The sequence below is a fragment of the Macadamia integrifolia genome, chromosome 8, assembly GCF_013358625.1.
Source record: "Macadamia integrifolia cultivar HAES 741 chromosome 8, SCU_Mint_v3, whole genome shotgun sequence".
Taxonomy (NCBI): Eukaryota; Viridiplantae; Streptophyta; class Magnoliopsida; order Proteales; family Proteaceae; genus Macadamia; species Macadamia integrifolia.
Window position 1 is genome coordinate 33,181,420 of NC_056564.1, and position 17,492 is coordinate 33,198,911.

At 38.0% G+C, this 17,492-nt stretch overlaps 1 protein-coding gene across 4 annotated transcripts in view; it reads right to left on the bottom strand.

Moving 5' to 3' along the window:
- Positions 1–449: 449 nt before the first annotated feature.
- The window catches only part of LOC122086442 (L10-interacting MYB domain-containing protein-like), a 33,433-nt gene continuing 16,390 nt past the window's right edge, over positions 450–17,492 (bottom strand). For all 4 annotated transcript variants that reach the window (XM_042655243.1, XM_042655242.1, XM_042655241.1 and 1 more), the window contains 7 exons: positions 6,537–6,695; positions 2,939–3,279; positions 2,641–2,858; positions 2,158–2,512; positions 1,846–2,063; positions 1,299–1,650; positions 450–1,216 (listed from right to left, as the gene is read on the bottom strand). In XM_042655243.1, coding sequence (XP_042511177.1) covers positions 644–1,216; positions 1,299–1,650; positions 1,846–2,063; positions 2,158–2,512; positions 2,641–2,858; positions 2,939–3,279; positions 6,537–6,695 — 2,216 coding nt within the window. In that variant the 3' untranslated portion in view covers positions 450–643. The remainder of the gene's footprint in view (positions 1,217–1,298; positions 1,651–1,845; positions 2,064–2,157; positions 2,513–2,640; positions 2,859–2,938; positions 3,280–6,536; positions 6,696–17,492) is intronic.

A 17,492-nucleotide genomic window follows, 5' to 3' on the forward strand; every position in this document is an offset into this window, starting at 1 on the left:
AATGGACTTAATTTTAGTTTCACATAAGAAGACGATGGATGGGCGGTATTTCTTACAAAGAGTTCCTAAACAGTTCCTAGTAAGTCTGCTTTTGAGTCCTCTAACGTTACAGTGCAGGATGTTTAAGTAGTCCATAGAATATAACAGGAAAGCAAACAACCCGAGATGAGGTCCCGAAAGGAGATATAACCAGGGATTAATAAACGAATTCAAAGAAGAACAAAGCAAAAACAAGGGAGCACAACTCATATAGAACATATAGAACTTGAACTGACAATGGGACTAAAGCGGTTTACCTTTAAATGTTGAGCTTTGGTTCAGCTAATCCCAAGTATAGTCCCCCCCCCCCCCCATCCGAATAAGTCACCATAGACCTAAATACCTAATGCAATCTGACCAGTTGGAACCAAAGAACAATAAATAAACAAGCTGCAAACACAGTTTCTCCCTGGCATCAATAACAAGCTTGAGTGGATCATAATATAATTAAATGGATCATAAAAATGTCTTCCGGCCAAATGGTTAAGCATTTAGCAGTAGATGTATTTGAACAATCAGTGGATTACACTAACAAAAATTATAGACGCCAACGGTTAAAAAAAAATAATAATAATCAAATACCTAGAGCAACCCCCCAAGGCAACTATGGACGAAGCTTCCTCATCAACCACTTCTTCCTGATTGTTGCATCCAAAGCAAGAAACATCTTTGCCTTTTGTTCATCTTCCAGAAGATCACAAGCATCAAGAAAAAGATCTTCATCTACATCTGGTATAGCTTTAAGAGCATTAACCACATTTTCTAGAGTATTGGACGAATCATTCTCTTTCTTATTTGCCAGTGATGTAACGGCAATTGCCATTTCTCGAAGGGCATCCACCATACTCTGGTCACTGAGCCTCTGCCTTTTTCTAGAATGTTCCATGGTTGATGGGAGAGCAAATGGGCGCTTGTTCCGTTGATTAGAGATATCCATAGCCTCATCAGACTGTGATGATGACTCCTGTGTGTCAATAAGTGGATCTCCACGGCCAGCAGATATTGGAGAAATCGGCTCTTCCCATACTTCAATCTCCATTCCAGGCTTCTCATCATGATCTACATCAGGTCCAGAACAGCTGTGTCTTCCATCAGTAGTTGGATGTCCATATATCACGCACAAATCATTATAATTTGGTACTGTTTTAGTTCTATATGATCGTGCTTCAGGGTGTCCCTGCATGCAAAATTATTTCACATACTACAAACTACAAATTGACAATGTCATGTCACAAAATCTGAATGAATATAAAATGCACCTTTAGGTAATCATCCCAAACATTATCATCAGCTGTCACCATTTGTCGTGTTTCATCCCAGCGAAAGCCACCGTGGTCAAGAAGAGTCTTCAAAGCATTGTATTGCATCCTCAATTTCCGGTACCGGTTCCTAAGAGACTCCTTATCCAACTCCAACCCAAATCTTGCATTGAACAATGAAAGTATTTGTGCCCATGCTTCTTTCCTAAATGCATTACCAACCTTATATCCTCTATTGACTTGATCCATCATCAACTCGATGAAATATCTGTCCATTGGTGGTGTCCATTTAGTCTTCATACGATCATTAGTAGGAGGATCTTGGTCATCCATTCCTTCAAACTGAGAAGACCTATCAATACAAAAAAACATGACATAATTGGAACACACATGCCCAAATCTACACCATGCAAATGCCACGCTAACAGATATGTATCAAGTAATCAACCACAAAAAAAAAAAAAAAAAAAAAAAAAAAAAAAAAAAAGAAGAAGAAGAATAAAGAAAGAGACCAAGACAGAATGGTATCTTTTCAATTTGGCATCACCTTACCACACCTGGATCTCCATGGGCAGCAGCAGACACAGCTGCAGATTGTGACCCTCCCGGTGCCCCAGCTATCTTCACTGCCGGACTGCTGTCAAGGTTCACATCATGCACCAAGCAGTTGACTGTTCCATTGGCAGTTTCATTTCCATAGATGATGCACAGGTCTTTATAGTTTAGGAGAGTCTTGGTTCTATATGATCGTGCTTCAGGATGAACCTACGAATCATACAGTAAGCCAATGGCAATTGAACAATGCACAGCATATAAGTACATGAAAAGTCGCAGAAAATGCATAAATAAGAAAAGACACCTTAAGATAATCATCCCAGACTTGATCTTCAGCTGTCACCATTTGTCTTGTTTCATCCCAGCAAAACCCACCATGGTCAAGAAGCGTTTTGATAGCATTGTATTGCAACCTCAACTTTTTGTGGCGATTCCTCAATACCTCCTTGTCCAACTGGAATCCAAATTTGGAATTGAACAATGCAACCATATCTTCCCATGCTTTTTTACGAAATATATTGCCATTCTTGTAGCCTCTGTGAACTTGCTCTATCATTATGTCAACGAAATAACGATCCATTGTTGGAGTCCAATTGGTCCTTGAACGCTCACTACTACTGGGAAATTGAGTATCCATTCCCTCAACAACTTGAAACAACCTAAAACAATTGCAACTATTACCATGTAATGGAAACATAAATACAGGAGCCACACTAGCCTAATTCACTTGAATTACAAGTTTTCGACAAAGAAAGATGACATTATAGCTTTGAATTTTTTCCTATACCTCACCACGGATTGATCCTTGTGGCCAAAGGAGATAGCCGGCGAATGCAGACTTTTGGTTGCTACAGCTGTTTTCATAACTGGGGTGTTGTAAGCAGTCTTTACATCCTGCCCTGAACCCTCACATCTACCATCAGCAGTTTCGCTCCCAAAGATTGCACACAAATCACTATAATTTGGGAATGATTTTCTTCTGTATGATTGTGCTTCAGGGTGTGCCTAAAAGTATCATATCTTAGCCACAGGATCTAACAAAAGCATTATAAAAACTATTAGAACTGAATGAACAAGAAAGGCACCTTGAGATACTCATTCCAGACATGATCATCTGCAGTGACCATTTTTCGTCTCTCATCCCAGTGAAACCCGTTATGGTCAAGAAGAGTTTTCACAGCATTATGTTGTAGCCTCAACTTTTTCGATCGGTTTCGTAGGATCTCCTTATCCACTTGTAACCCAACAAATTTTCTATTGAATGAAGCAACCATATCGTCCCATGATTTTTTCTGAAATGTATTGCGAATCTTATAACCTTTACGCACTTGTTCTAGCATAATGTCAATAAAATACCGGTTCATTGCCGGCGTCCATATAGTTCTAAGGCGATCAGTACTGGGTGGGGCTTGGTTATCCTTTCCTTCTACAAACAAAGAAGGGAAGGAAGAACAACAAATAAAAAATAATCAGTACACACAAGAAGCAATGCTTCCAGACATCGAAGATATTAGTAACAGTAGCCAGTAGAGAGAACATAATTACTCAAAATTTCACAGAACGGAAGAGCTTCTAATTAGGGAGAGACAACTTGGGTAAAGAACAGGTTGTAACTGGGATAAGAGCATTTAGAACTAAATCAGTGTCCCACATACATATAAATCAATATAAACAAAAGAATTATAATATGAAGATCAGAGAAACCTCAAAAAACGAAGGAAAAAAGAAGGGCCTCAGTACACTACACAAAGCCACGAAAGGAAGCCATAAGCCCAGCAAGGGAGAGAGAGAGAGAGTGATGTAGGGGTTGTATAGTTCAGGTTTTCATCCCTAAGGTCAGTTTGAGAGTATGAACCGCAAGTCTGCAAGTCTGAGGTTGGACAGGATACAGATGTCAGTATAGCTAGGGGTTCAAATAATTCCCCTTTTTCCTTTCTCAAGACCAGGAATTGGTTTGTCTAGAGTCATTTAATCACAAGGGGGGAGGGGGAGAGAGAGAGAGAGAGAGAGAGAGATGATTTAAACTCCATCAACCATAGTTAAATCCCATCCTCTAAGATCCCCCTCTATCTCTCAGCTCCCTTGATTGAACTAAATTATTGGCAATCAATGTGGCATCAACTTCCAGCTTGAATAGGTCTGCTAGATTCATGGTTAGCCAAAAACAAAATCAATCACAATCATATGCCCAGTATCTTAACCATAATTTGACTAGAATTTCTCATGTACCCTTCAAATGATGCATTCTTGTTTTCAATAAAACTTACCAGTAATAGGAAGTAGGAAATATGACCCAGACCACAGATTTAATTAGAACAGGCATCAAACAAAAAAGGGGCCCGATTCAGTTTTAATGAATTTTGAGAAAAACAGTTTTAAAGAAAGAGAAAAAAATAATGAAAATCAATTTTAAAAAAAAAAGAGTCAATAGACAAAGGTGCAATGTCTATATCCACAATGAACCGAAAAGATGGTGGTTCAGTTCTTACCAGTTTGATGATCCAGTCCAGTCGGGTTTTAAAAAACTATGGTCCACACTCCAAAGAAATTTGATGGTACTTCCATGAACAATTCTTTACAGGATTGGATTAATCTGATGGTCAAAAATCCATCAAGCGTAAACATGTTATTGGTCCAGAGAGAGAGAGAGGGGGGGAAGATCGGCCCCTACAGGATTGATTTTCCCTCTCCCTTTCCCTTCAACAGAAGAAGCAAAAGTAGCCTTCTTGCAGAAGAATTCTACTCAGCCAACTCCCCGAAATATTTTTGGCAGCAAAGCCACTGTTCTAGAATTCAACCGTGAGAAATATAACAGATATCCTGACTAGCTCGTGGAGGCACATGCTTTGACTCCATAGATATTACCATTATATGCAACTTAGGACTACTCTTCTAAGCCAACATTCTTTGGAAGGATTCCAACAGAAAGAGTTTACCTGCTAATATACCTAGGATAGGAATAGATTTATGGAAACCATGAATGCAGAAGAAAAATGGCAAATAAAGCTCTTGATTAAATGACACAACAGGGTTTCAAGCACAAAACCCTGGCCATGTCAGGAATTTCAAAGACAGAAGTATTACTCTGAAATGCTGGCCAAGCTTTGGGAGCCCAATACAGGGTCCAAAAGGCAAGCAGCTCTAGCCTGTTAAGATACTTGCAGCCCCCTTCCCCACCCCCAACCCCCACCACTTTCCTTAACAGGTAAAAAAAAAACACACACACACACAGAGAACACAACTTCCTTCAAATCTGGACCCCAGGATGAGTAAAAACAAACAGAGACTTCATGGGGGCAAGACCAGTGATGCAGTTGGGCGTTGTGCTTAAAATATCTTTTGATTTGATTCCTTCTTCTTTCCTTTTTAGAGCTAGAACTTAGTTTGGTAGTATTCTTATTTGAGTGAGATTTTATTTCTTTTTTAGATTTAGATGCAAGTTTAATTCTATTTCAGATTAGGAAGGTCGGTCTTTTTTTGAGTCTTTATATATGATTATGCAGTCCAATGTCAACAGAATTTTGAAGAAGAAAATTGATTGAATAATTTTTTTGGTTTTGAAACCATGGCCGTTAGTGCATATCTCTTACTTCCCTGAACTTCTTCTCTTCTTTCCCTTTTCCTCTCTTTCTTTTTTGTTCCCTATTCTCTTTCTCTGGTTCTGTTCCAGGCAGTACCTGCAGCCAGTGAAGGTGGTTTGAGCTCCCTCGATTCTGCAGCTTCCAGTCTGAAACTTGGAGTATAAACTCTACTACCTGGGGCGATCTAAACCCTTAGCTCCATCCCAAGCTCCTATAAGTCAGAGGACAGCAGATCAAAAACCAGAAATCAGATCTGAGTTTTCCGCCAGGTACAGATCGCAGGATTCTCCCCGAGGCTGTTGCATCCCCTTCTGATCTGATATTGGTTGGAACCAAAAGTAACCTGACCTTCAATCTCTCTCCCAAAGTTTCGGTTTGATTGGATTCCAGTTGAGTGAGTTCTGCCAATCGAAACCAGCAAGAGGCTGCCACTGGGTTTCTATCATGTTGTCCTCTAAAGCTACATAAGGTTGAAGATGATATTTCATCCTATTTACACTTTCAACCTCATTTTCTGATATTCCCCAAAAAAACCTCACTTTCTGGAATTTTTATTTCAGTTTAACCCCATTATCAATTCTATTTTCCAGAACTGCTCTTTCTCTTTGGGTTTAATTCCTGTCAAGTCCTTAGTCTATTATTTCACTCTAAAGGGGTTTTTAAATTGTACCAGAAATTAAAATATTGCCACTGGTTTGCTTAAGTTGAATTATTTGTTCTTTTGTGGACCCATAAGCGATCCGATCCAGCTTTTGGAGCCCAGATCCGCATCACCCAGACCAATGTTTTCCTATTTGTTCGATTGGTTGACCCAGCTAGCACTGTAGATGAGCTTGGATTAGAGTTGGCAGGTACCAAATGCCATCAGACATGGTTCAAACTCCAATCTTCTTAACTAGGACAACTGTTAAAAGAATTAATACCATTGGAGAAGAATTCACCTAAAGAAGTTGCCAAAAACAAATATCATCAGGTTAGGTAGAAGAATTGTTAGAGGAAACAGAACCATTGGAGAAACGGGCAGAACTTCCTAATTCGGGATGATCCATATTATAATTTGTCAGATATGCTTTGATCCTCAGTTATCATTGGAGATGTATACCTGTCCAGCTTTCCAGAGTGTAATCATTCGGCCAGCTTCCTTCATCTGGTATCACAGTATTGTCAGCACTTCCAACCAGCTCATCTTTATCATTGTGCTCATCGGTCTGCAATAATATTTCCTGTTCCACTCCAGAGGACTCTACCTGGTGCTCAATTCCTATCAGTGCAGAAAGATTTAGTCATGATAACTAAACATCATTAGGGATAATGGAAATTCACATGAGCACTTTTAATCCCTTGCCTCTAAATATTTAAGATTCATGACTAACCAAGACTAGAGAAGTTTCAGAGGTCATGAGAGCTAAAATCACATGATAACACAGTGATACTAGAGCCAATACATCCTCCATCGTCGGTGGTTCATCGTCTTGTTTTTCCACCCAGTGTTTAACGACTAAGATCAATTTATTAAACAAAGATCCCATACGATTGGATGTAATCAGCAATCTTAAATTCTTTACGGTGTCTCCGAATAATTTAAGACTATCTACCAAGGCAAAGAGTCCCAAATAGTCCAAAAACTTCAAACCAAACCAAATTTAGAAATTAACTTCAGGTTCTTAACAGTAGATGTAATTATTCAAATCTGAAAATTAGGTCTGAATAAAGAGATTTAGGTACTCGCAAACCTAGGCTCAGAGCAGCCTAGTATGCTGGTTGAGTGTAGCTCCAATAGGGTTCCACAAAACCCCAAAACAAGGGTTTCAAATGGCTGCAGGCAGTGAAGATATAACCCTAGGAAGAAATTAGGGTTTTATGTAGCCGATTGGGATAACTTCCACGGCACCAAAACCAGGCCTTAGATGCCCTTGACACTTGGGTCAAAGAACCCCTTTGCCGTCCTCAATGATCCCTCAAAAGGGCTTCTGAAGTTGACTGCAGGTTGGGGAGATCTGAGGAAGTCGATCCAACTCCAAAACCTTGACACTTTCTATGACAATTGGATTTTCTGAGCAGTTCTTCAAATTCTGGCTGCAGCTGGCTGCAGCTGGTCTTCAAGGCTTCAACAAAGATTCAGCAGGTCCTATTTTATCATTCACTGTCTCACAATCAGCAAACAAAGAAAAGAAGAAAGGGGGAAGATAGAGAATCATGGGATAACTGTGGGTGGGTTTGGCTGTCTCAGCCCTTGGTCTCTCACCCACAGATATCTCAGCTATTGAAAAGGGAATTCTTTCTCAGAAATGAAGCAAACATTGCTGGCAAATTTCACAAATTTCATTAATAAATAGGTGTTTCAGTAATTACAATGGTCTCTATTTATACTTGAGGGTTGGACTCAATTAGAAAGTTCTAAATTAGGAAACAACTGGAAATAGAAACTCCTAAGTAAGTAACAAAGACTTCTAAGATTGAAAAGCCTGTTCACTAAGAAAAGAATAAAGAAGAGACTAGACCCTTCTAGAAAACCAAAACCCAAGCTTCAACTTTGTGTTTGACTTAAAAGAGTACAGCTACAGGGGAAATCCGTAGAGAATTATAGAGGCTTCTAGAAGGCTGCTGTTGCTCCAATCGATTGCTAGTTGTTGGGGCTTCTAGAAGGCTTCATGTGAAGACAAAAATGTAGAGAAACTGAGACTACAAGGCTGGTTCAAAGGCTGAAAATTGAACCAGAATTGAACAAAATTGGGACAGTTTTAGGCTGGCTCAATTGACACTAATGTCAGTCTTGGCCTTTCTTCTTCCTATTATGTATGCCATACATGGGATCAGCATCAGCATCTAAATCACCAAGTTTCTTCGATATTTGCTTCAACCGTTCGTAAGTTCTTTTACACGACGAGTTGAAGCTGATGGTGGATGATAAACATGAGGATAGAATCCATGGTATTAAAGGCCAGGTTTAGCTTTAAAGCCAATAAATGCAATATAAACATTCGATTTTGGATCTAATATGCAAACAAGACCAATGATCTAATCTGTGATCAGATCTGAGATAAAGGAAGCAATTGCGTTGTTAGGGGAAGAAATCAGATCAATACAAGGGGAGAGAAAAGAGATGATATTGATATTTTTGGAAGGAAGAAGAGAAGAGAAGAAATCATGTCTGGAATACCAATTTCGTATGCACTGCTCAATAGCACTAGAACTCTTAAAAAAAAAAAAACTCATTTTCTTTACTCAAATCATCTCTGATTGATGGAGGTATAATACATTTATAAAGACCTTCAAAATTCCTAAATTCACTCATAAAAGAACTCATAATCAAATTCACATTCTCCATAAAGTTATAAACTCAAAACAGAACTCTATCTAGCTATTCAGTATCCTAATCTAACTCAAATACTTAATTACTCATCCCACATACTAACTTCATCCCCACTTTATTTTATGGGCTTATAAATTTGGACCTAAAAATAAAATAAAAGGCCCAACATATAACAGAACAACCCAAAGGTCAATTTCAACCCATTGGACTACCAACTGCTCCTTGGAAGCCTTCTACACTTGCACATAGGAATCCATGGGATTACAGTCTAATGCAACTGCATTAATTCCCCTTTAATTTTAAAAAAAAATAGTCCTTAAGTTCTGTAGAATGGGAGTATATTTCGACGCACTACCAACCACCACTCTGCTTGACCCAATGAAACCAATGATCAAACCACAATCCAACGTTAAGAAATCATCGATGAGGAATCTGATATTGAAGTCGCAATGCAGAAGCACAAATTCAACTAGCCAATCAAAAGATCAGTCAGTTTATGCTCCTCCACGAGTGATTCTTCAATAATAATTAGAACCTCTACATCTTCCATTATGGGTGGTTTGTTGTCTTGTTATTCCACCCATTATTTAACGACTGAAATCAATTTATTAAATGAAGATCTCATACAATCGGATGTGAACAGAAATTGATTCTTAAATTCTTCATATTGTCACCGAGGTTCTTCATATTCACTTCAACAGTTCGTAAGTTCTCTTACACGAGTTGTAGTTGATGGTGGATAGCAAACAAGTGGGTAGGATCCATGGTATTAACAACCAGGTTTCGCTTTGACACCAATTAATGCAATCTAAAAATCCACATTATGGATCTCAGATGCAAGTAGGCCCAACGATATAATCTACGACTATGATCAGATCTGAGATAAAGGAAGCAAGTAAGCAACTGCGTTGTTTGGGGGAAAATCAGATCAATGAGAAGGGAGGGAAAAGGGAATATATCGATTTTCTTAGGAGGAAGAAGATAGGAGAAATCAGGTTTGGGACACCAATACCCTAGGCACTACTAAACAGCACTAAAACTCTCAAAAAGAAAACCCATACTCAGTAAAGTCTGTGTGTGTGTGTATATATATATATATATATATACCTAAAAGGCCTAAATTGACTCATAAAAAAATCCAATCACACTCACACTCAATAAAGTAAATAAGCCCAAAACAAAACTATCTAACTATTAAGTATCCTAATCAAACCCAAACGTTTAATTACTAATACCGCATGTACAAACTCTATCCCCACTTTACCATCTTATAAATTAGGCACATTACAATGAAACCCAAAAAACTAAAAGACCAAATGTATAATATAACCACCCGAAGGTCAATTTCAAACCATTGGACTACCAACTGCCCCTTGGGGACCTTCTAAACTTATACATAAGCATCCATATGAGATTAATGTCTAATGCAATCACATCAGAGATAAGTCAATCTAGAGAATATTAGGAACCTAAAACTAGTACCACAGGCAAAGATTAAAGTATCGGTATTGCTTTTCGTATTGATCCGCTAAAATTAAGACATGTATCGGAGGGTATTACATCGTATCGGAGATACGCACATAAATGAATAGGAAACACTATTTTATACACTTTTGCATTAAAAACAAAAAAAAACAAAAAAAAAACAAACATGTATTATGCATAAACCTAAAATGGAGTATCATACTGAGAGACAAGTATGCTCAATTCAAATTGTTCAAAAAAGTATGTGTTCTTCAAAAAAAATTGAATTAAGGGCCTTGAGGCTTTGAATCCTTGCTTAAAACTTTATTGAATCCTTGTTTAATAGTTGTTTATGGCTAATATATGGAATCCCAACCATAGTAGGCATGGCGCTAAGGCGAACCAAGGCAACTTAAGTGTTATTTTTTTATTTTCCCTCTTTTCTACATATACCTTGTATCATTAAAAATAAAAAATAAAAATAAAAAAAATAAAAAACATTAAGCCACATCAAATCATCAAAAATCAACAAGTCACATTAAGTCATCAAAAATCAACATTTAGAGAAATGCTCTTAATCTATAATAAGTTTGACTGACCATAGGATTTTATTTTTACACGTATTAGGTATAACACAAAATCAGCTTTCCAACAATTCTAAGATTACTTAAATCTGAGTTGTAATGACAAAAGTTATGTTCCGGTCAAACTTGTTTTAAAGTGCGAAAATATTGTTATAATTGTCTAAAAGAAAATAATTTAATGGGCATCAAAACAAAAGATTATTTTACCCGACTTTTGGTTTTTAGCAATGTTTTACCATAATAAGATTTATAAAATTTTCAAAATTGGGGGAACCCCAACATTTGAAAGTTGAAAATCGCCCCTGCAACCAAAAATCAAGTTTTTGTTCTTAGACTGGGGGTTGACTTTTTTATCCTTTTGGAATTTTATTTTTAAAATATTTTTATTGGATTCAAATAAGGGGTATTTGTTTATTTATGAATAATGTCTTAAGTAAATGAAATAACAAATATAAAAACATTTACTTAAATAATATTTGGAATAAATATGTTCCCAAATATAAGGCAAAACGCAATGTAATAAGGCCAAACCACCTTGACAACTATGATCCCAACTTGATTCACTTTTGTTGGAAAGAAAAATGGCTAGTAGCAAAGAAGGAACAAACGCACCTCTCCAAAAGTATGTTTCGGTATGTATCAATATGCATAGGTACGATTTGGTGTGTACCAGTGTGTATCGGTATGTATCGTGTACGTATCATACAATACATATCGATACAAAAGGATTTAATTTTCCATGTTCTGTATCGGTATTATCATATCGATAAGGGCTAATACCAATATGTATCGGCCAATACGGTACGATATGTACCAATACTTAAAACTCTGACCACAGGGTACGGGTGCCAATTCCAAACCCACCCATAGGCCTGACCATTAAAAGTCTAAACTAGCTTGGCCCAAATAATAAACCTGTCAGGCTCTAGCAAAGGGCCCGATTTTAATTGGCCGTTCTTGATACAAGGGTGCTACCCGATTGGGACCCACCAATTAATAGCCCGACATGTTTAAAGCCCATTTATAGCCCACTTAGAGCTCGTTTAGAACCCGTTTACTAAGCCCGACAAGTCTAAAGCCTTTATAACCCATTTAAAGATAAATGTGCCATTAGCACTATTAAAAGTCCATCATGAAAAGGACTCCTCCCTTGGTGTTTTCCTAGCATGGTTCAAGATCTTAGCGAGATCTCGTTAATATCTTGTTTTTCAAAAAGGCAAGATGAGATGCATGGCGAGATACAAATTGTACAAAAACTCAACCAAGATCTCGCCTCTCTACTTTTTTTGAAGAAAAAACACTAAAGAGCAAGGATTTTGGTGCTTTTGCTTGAGGATCTCCATTCCTACACTCAGTGAAGCTTAAAGAGTAGAGAATATTACCTCCTCATCCACATTTGGCATTACTTTTCTTATATATGATGTCTTTTAAATTCTTATGATTATGTTGCATCATGTGTTGATTGTGAATTATGGATTGTGGATTGTGGATTGTGGATTGTGGATTGTGGATTGTGGAATAGAGCATACTAGCCTAAGTTCCGAAGAGTCGGAAACTACTTGCATAGGGTTTGAAGTCAAAGTACAATTTTAGGTTTGATTTTTAAAAAACTGATGTTTCCATTGTGTTTAGAAGACCTAAAATAGGATAAATACCAACTTTATGGTGCTACAAAGACCATATAGCCACAGAGACCAACCACCGAGTCGACCGGGAAAAAATATATGATCTCGGCGAGATCTTTTTTTTTTGGATTAGAGAGATGGGAGGCGAGAGCAAGATCTTAACCCTTGTTTCCTAGTACAACTAGGATTGTCCTAGCTCGGACTAATGTCTAAATTAGAAGCTAGTAAGCCTATGTTAGTTTTCTATTATGTTTTGGATTCTTATTCCTAATAGGACTTATATCTTACTTGAAATAGGACTCGGAATAGATGATATGAGCTCTATATTCTCCCTTGCACAAATCGCAGGACTCTCTCTCTCTCTCTCATTTCACATGGTATTAGAGTCTTGATCCTCATACAAAAATCGATCAAAGCTCTTTCTTCTCCCATCAGTAACAACCCCTCTCCATCACATGTTGTTCCTGGTTCTCCCTAAGCTCCACGATTTTTAGAGGGGGTGGTTTCATTCCCTAGTTTGCTGGATTTTTTAATGAAGGATTGATTAAATTGTAATCAACCATATGGTGTGAAGGCTTAGCTCTAAGTAATTTTTAATGGTTGTTGGTTTGGTTTTCTGGATTGAAGATTGAAGTATTCAAGAGGTGGAAAAATCGATCAAAGTTATCAAGGTTTTGGCACTCTGCCAAAATCGATTTGGTTATATCCTTCTATTTGGAGCTCAGAAGTTTTCTTCCCCAACTACCCAGCAGCACTCGATTCATTTTTTAGTTCCATCAGAGCCCTACAGCACAAACCGCAGGTAACCTTGGATTGGCCTAACATAAGACTGCGATTTGAGCTAATTCTTCCTAATTTGGTGATTTTGTGAATTTTTGTCGACAATTCAGCTGTTCTTCTATTAGGATCGGTCAATTACATAAGATCAATCGATTGTGTGATTTTTTTTCTAATTCTCTGTTCTCTAGTAATTCTCTTTTGCTTTAATGGCTGGCACTGAGCCAAAAAGTGTTCTTACTGATGTGATATCATCATTCTCTCATAGAATTAAAGAGAAGAAACTTGTAGGAGCTTCCAATTTTCAACAATGGAAGAAAATGGTACATAACTGGCCATGAACAACAAGATCATCTTACAAAGGGGAAACCTGCTTAGGATGCTACATGTGCACGTATTTTCGGCCAGCTATTGAACTCAATGGATAACTCTATCGTTGACATGGTTACTCACATTGATACTATAAAGGAGTTGTGGGATTATTTGAACATTCTGTTTTCTGGACAGAACAACATTTCCTATATTTATGAGCTATCTCAGGATTTTTTATAGGGTTGATCGAAAGGGTCGAACTCTGACTCAATACTTTGCTGATTTCAAGAGGATGTAAGAGGAGTTGAATTCTCTACTTCCTATTAATAGTGAAGTTAAGAAGATGCAGAACAAGCGGGAACGGCTCGAAGTTATGGGTTTCTTAGGTGGACTTGGACCAGAGTATGATGTTGTCCGGTCTCAGATTCTTGGAGGTGATAAAGTGGCCACTCTTGCATATACCTTTTCTCAAGTCTTACGAGTAGCTTAAGAGAATTCTCATGATCCTGCACCTACAGCAGCGGAGAGCTCCACTCGTGTTTCAGAATAATAATCGATGTGGGATTCATAATACTGGCAGTGGAACTAATAAGGGTCAAGCTTCTAGTACTTCCAACGCTTTAGATGGTTCAGGGGCAGCACGAACATACCACCATTGTGGTAAACCACCAACGCTTTTGTTGGAAAATTCAAGGCAAACCTCCTCAAAAACAGTTGGCTAATTCAAAGTAGTTACTGAGTTTTCTCAGCTTGGACAATCTGAAGGAAAAATAGTCAAGATGACAAAAGAAGAATTTGCATAATATACTCAATTTCAGTCTCTACCTCCTCAACATTCCATTGCTACTTTTGTCTAGACAGGTAATGCCGTAGCATGTTTTTCTTCATCTTCACCCTAGATAATTGATTCAAGCACATCAAATTATATGTCTGGTATTCAAGAATATTTTCCTCCTTTTAAAAGTCTTCTGCTACTGTCACATTGGCTAATGGATCTATTGTCAAAGTCAAAGGCACTAAAAATATTAGCCTTAACTCTTCCTTGTCATTATCATTTGTTCTTTTGTTACCCAATTTTCTGATTAACCTTTTATCTGTTAGTAAGTTTACTCAAGCTTATAATTGTTCCATAATTTTTTCTCCTGATTCATGTGTTTTTCAGAATCTTATGACAAAGAAAACGATTGGTAGAGGTCGTAGAGTTGGGGGGCTTTATCTATTTGAAGACAATAAACGGTATGCACACCTTTTACCTTTTTTCTTTAGTTCATTCGGATGTATGGAGTCCTTATCCAATTACTTCCAAATTAGGATTTTGGTATTTTTTTACTTTGGCTGATGACTATTCTAGAGTTACCTAGATTTATTTAATGAAGCATCGTTCAGAGTTACTTTCTATTTTTTGTGCTTTGTTGCTGAAATTCAGAATCAGTTTAATGTCACTATCAAGGTTTTACGAAGATATAATTCTAGTGAATAATTTTCTGGTCCTTTCTCTAAGTTTATGGCTAGATGTGGTATGATACACCAATCTTCCTGCTCAGCCACACCCCAACAAAATGGTGTTGTTAAGCGGTAAAATAGGCATTAAATGGAGGTTGCTCGACCTCTTTTGTTTGAGATGAAAGTGTCCAAACTGTTTTGATTAGATCACTCTTAACTGCTTGCTATCTTCTAAATCGGATGCCTTTATCACTATTACAAGGTGTCATTCCCCATTATCTGCTATTTCCTTCCGACCCTTTACTTATTCTTCCTCCTCGTATTATTGGTTATGTTTGCTTTATTTGTGATCATCAGCTCAGTTTGTCAAAGTTGGATCTACATGCTCTTAAGTGTATCTTTCTGGGTTACTCACGTACTCAAAAATGTTATCGTTTTTATTGCCCTACACTTCAAAAATATTTTGTTACTGCTGATGTATCCTCCTTTGAGTCTATTTCTTATCCCGATGAGTTTGTTGTTATGTCTGACACAGATGATGATCTTCCCCTATATGTTAGTCAAAATTATTCTCCACAAGTTACTGCAACTCCACCACCAATCGCCAGTCGGTACGATCGTCTACACTCGTCGTCCTTGTACAGATTCCACGCCCCCTGTCTCTACGGTTCCTACCTCATCATCTTCGTCTATGGTCCCTGATCTAGGTATTTCCATTTCTGATATTCCCATTGCATAGTGTAAGGGTGTTCGGAGTTGTACCCAATATCCAATTTCCAATTTTATTTCTTATTCTGGTCTGTCTTCCTCTTTTCATACTTATCTTTCCACTTTATATTGTCATCATGTTCCTAAGTTTATAGCAGAGAAATTGTCTAGTCTTGGTTGGAGGACAGCTACAGAAGAGTTACTAGATTTGGATACAAATCATACTTGGGATCTCATACCACTACCTCTGGGTAAGAAGTCCGCTATTGGTTGTCAGTGGGCCTATGCTGTTAAAGTAAACCCCGATGGTTCTCTTGCTTGACTGAAGGCTCGGTTAGTGGCCAATGGCTATACACAGGCGTATGGGGTTGATTATCTGGATAGGTTTTCTTATGTGGCCAAGTTGGCTTCTATTCGTATTCTAATCTCTTGTTGCATCTTCTCATTTGCCGTTATATTAACTCGATGTGAAGAATGTTTTTTTCTTAATGGTGATTTACATAAAGAGGATATATGGAGCAACCATCAGGGTTTGTCGCTCATGGGGAATCTGGTATGGTGTGCAAACTAAAGAAATCATTGTATGGTTTGAAGCAGTCTCCTCAAGCATGGTTTGGCATGTTCACTGATGTGGTTCGTGAGTTTGGTCATCAAGGTGTGACAGTGATCATTCAGTGCTCTATCGGAAGTCTGGCACAGGAAGGATATTTTTTGTTGTTTATGTTGATTCTATTGTCATCACTAGAGACGATATTGAAGGGATCCAAAGTCTGAAAACACATCTACAACAAAAGTTTCAGACTAAGGATCTAGGACGGTTGAAGTATTTCTTGGGTATTGAGGTTGCTCAATCAAAAAAAGGTATTCCCCTCTCTCAGATGAAATATGTTCTAGTTTTCTAACAGAGACTGGAATGTTAGGGTCCAAGCCTTCGGATACTCCTATCAATCCAAATGTGAAGTTTACGGTTGAAAGTGGTGACCTGTTAGATGATCCTGAGAAGTATCGAAGATTGGTGGGAAAGCTTAATTATTTGAAAGTGACTAGGCCTAATATTGTCTTTCCTGTCAATGTTGTGTCGGTTTCTTTCGTCTCCACGAACATCTCATTGGGATGTTATTCGAATTCTATGATACCTCAAGAAGGCTCCACGTCGCGGTCTGCTTTACATTGATCACGAACATGGTTGCATTGAGTGTTTCAATGATGTTGATTAGGCTGGATCTCCTATTGATAGGCGATCAACTACTGGGTATTGTATGTTTATTAGAGGTAATCTTGTGTCTTGGAAGAGCAAGATGCAGGCAGTTGTGGCTAAGTCTAGCAAGTCTGGGTATCGTGCCATGACTCATATCACCTGTGAGTTGATGTGAGTAAAGCAGTTGTTGATAGAACTTGGGTTTGAATTCACTTCGTCTATGTAGTTGGTGTGATCACCAAGCTGCGATCCCTATTACGTCTAATCTAGCGTTCCACGAGAGGACAAAACATATTGAGCTTGATTGACACTTTATTCAAGAGAAGCTGCAACGAGTTATTTCTACGAGTCATGTTAAGGAAGGAGAACAACTTGCCAATGTTTTCACCAAGTCTTTGGGGAGTGGCAGAGGTGGACTATATTTGTAACAAGTTGGGCATGATTAACATCTATGCTCCATCTTAAGGGGTGTGTTCTCCTCCCTTGGTGTATTCCTAGTACAACTGGAATTGTCCTAGTCCTAGTTCCGCAGGCTCCTCCCTTGGTGTTTTCCTAGTACAACTGGAATTGTCCTAGTTCAACTAGGACTGATGTCTACATTAGACGCTCGTAACCCTATTTTAGTTTTCGATTA